Source organism: Crocodylus porosus, unplaced genomic scaffold, assembly GCF_001723895.1.
Source record: "Crocodylus porosus isolate Cpor-Errol unplaced genomic scaffold, CroPor_comp1, whole genome shotgun sequence".
Lineage (NCBI taxonomy): Eukaryota > Metazoa > Chordata > Crocodylia > Crocodylidae > Crocodylus > Crocodylus porosus.
In genome coordinates this window covers 33,624,935-33,627,650 of record NW_017728907.1, presented here as the reverse complement: position 1 = coordinate 33,627,650, position 2,716 = coordinate 33,624,935, and the positions used below count along the sequence as shown (strand labels likewise).

Genomic DNA, 2,716 nt, shown 5'->3' with positions numbered 1-2,716 from the left:
GTTTGTTTGTTTGTTTGTTTGTTTTGTGGCTTGTTTTTTTTTGTAGAAGTAGGTAACTAAACCTACTCAAAGTGACCATATTAATCATTAAAACTCCTTAGAGCTTTTCAAAAAGAGTATTTGGAATTTGCTAGTTACCATCTTTGCTTATCAGATTTTTGCTTTGATGGAAGTTTGCTTTTACTTTCTGTATAGAAATATTAAACAGCTACTTGATAGGAACTAAAAGTAGTTTTAAAAACAATGTGTAATTTTCTTCTAAAGAGTAAAACCTATATTTTTGAAATCAGGTTATCATCAGCTGTGTCACACACCAAACATTGATTCCAGCGTGATTGATTCGGATGATAAATGGCTTTGTCGACAATGTGTTTTTGCAACAACAACTAAGGTATGGGATGGAAATACATTTTGTCTGTTTGGCTGATATACTCTAAATGGAAATTCAAAAATTATGTTTACTGCTCAATGAAATGTTCATATTATGAAATTGAAAATGACTCTTTGAAGAATTCCTTTTGCTTTGACCTGGTTTTGGGAAGATTCGTGAATTCAGAGTTGTGTGTGTATCTTTAGGACATTTGTTTTTAAAAAGCAGTCAAGCTAGTATTTTAAGCATGACTGCAGGTGAAAATTCTTATCCACCTATTACTATAACCAGTTAGTCTTCAAGTTACAAGGTGTTTTTAATTACAAAAACATATTGATTATTATATAAACTATGGATGTTGCATTGCAGAGGGGCGGTGCACTTAAGAAAGGACCCAATGCCAAAGCACTGCAAGTCATGAAGCAAACCTTACCATACAATGTAACAGATCTTGAATGGGATGCAGGTCATAAAACTAACCTCCAGCAGTGTTACTGCTATTGTGGAGGCCCTGGCGAGTAAGTAACCATATGGAAGTCTTCTTTCATCTTAATGTAGCTCTGTCAACTTTTGGCCCTGATCCTACAAATGCTAACGAATATATTTAAAGTTACATAATTTGTATAGAATCAAATTATTGGAGGGTCATCTTAAATTCATCCCTGGCACAGTGGGGTGAGCAGGGGGAAAGCAGCAGTGAGGGCCAGATCCCTGCCCTTTGCTGCTGCTCCTCACCCCATACCTCCTGTCTCCCCTGCTATCTGCTATGTGCCCCTCTGCCCCTTGCCCTCCCTATGCCTGTGCCTGCTGCTCTGCTGCCAGTTCCCTCACTATCTCCTCCAATGGGGCCAGTTAATGAAGAATACACCTTTTGAAATGAATGCATATATTTTCTTTTAGGACAGACTGTGGTAAACACATTTAATGTTAACTCTTTATATTGCATCAAGTCTTTCTTTTTCTTTGTATGGTCTTCTCATGACAACCATTAACAAAATATCTGAATGCAAGGATAAGTGACTTGCCTTTTTGTTGCATTACTTTTAATCTGTATAAATACTTTTTTCAGAACCTTATTTATGAGAGTAGTTCTGTTAAAGTTAGTTTAGTTCATATGCATTAAATGTATGCTGAACTATGAGTTTAGATCAGAATATTTCTAAAGCAGTCTGAATCCATCAGCGTTCCATGACATGGGGCATGCTTAACCTCCCCTCCTATCTTGTGTGGTGGGGGGTTGGTGGTAACAAAAGGGCTTTCTTTACTACTAGAATGTTGTTAGGACCACATATATATTCTTTTGAACAGTGGCGTCAGCAAGAACTTAGCCCTAGCAGGGGTATCTGCTAGGATAACTGCTGAATAAATATGATAGGCTCGCTGCATTTGTCTGCTATACATGCTTACACTGTTATCATGGTGGCTAGTGTATTATTTGTTACACTAACGTCTAGGATAGTGGTTCTCAACCTTTTCTGTAGCAGGACCTGTTTGTAAACATTGGCCAATCCTGCCACAGCTCCCGTGTGTGGTGAGGGGGGAGGGTGGGAGTCCCCAGGTAGCCCCTTACAGGCTGGAACTGACGGCCTGCAAGGGAAAACCCATGATTTCCCACATGTTTTCTCCTTTTAAAGGAGAATCCATTTTTAAAAGCTTCTTGATCCATTTTAAACGTTTGTTTTGCAACCTTTTCATATATTCTTACAACCCATGGGTTGAAATGCTGATTTAGGACACCAAGGTATGTCGTGGTGGTGGCAGGAAAGTTCTCTGGAGGAGTTAGAGTAATTAGCAGGAATCTGGGTTTTATGTTTCTCATGGAAAAACACAGATTTACCCTGTGATTTTATTTTTATAATTTCCCTTTTAAGGAGAAAAACCCAGGAAACTTGGTTTTCTCCTTGAAGGGTAGCAGAGTTCCAGCTTGCAGGGGCCTGCTTGAGGCTGGGGAGAATGGGAGGAGGGCAATCGGTTACAAGTGGTAGAGGCAGGGCCATGGGGCTGCGATTTGGGAGTGAGGGACACTAGCTTGGGAGCCCTGATCCCACAGCACAAGTCTGGGGGGCATGTGTTCCCCGTGCCCCCCTGCCAGGAGTGTGCACAGTGGCTGGGAGCCAGCCCCTCGGCCATCGCCTCCTGCCCCCCCACTGTAGACTTACCTGCAGGAACTGCTCTCATGCTGCCTGACCACCATGTGCGCATGCCTGATTTCCCTCCTCTCAGCCCCTTGAAGGCTGGAACTTTGTCAGCCAGCAGGGTGAAACCTAAAGTTTCCTGTATTTTTTTTTTTTTCTCCCCACATTTTTCTCCTTTAAAAAGATAAAATCCATGTGTGTTTTTTTCCTT

The 2,716-nt window shown here is 41.1% G+C and overlaps 1 protein-coding gene across 1 annotated transcript in view; it reads left to right on the top strand.

Annotated features, from left to right (window-relative positions):
- Positions 1-2,716, top strand: part of MTF2 (metal response element binding transcription factor 2) — a 37,287-nt gene that overhangs the window by 24,414 nt on the left and 10,157 nt on the right. Inside the window, exons 4-5 of the mRNA XM_019530600.1 lie at positions 265-391; positions 740-888. Coding sequence (XP_019386145.1) covers positions 265-391; positions 740-888 — 276 coding nt within the window. The remainder of the gene's footprint in view (positions 1-264; positions 392-739; positions 889-2,716) is intronic.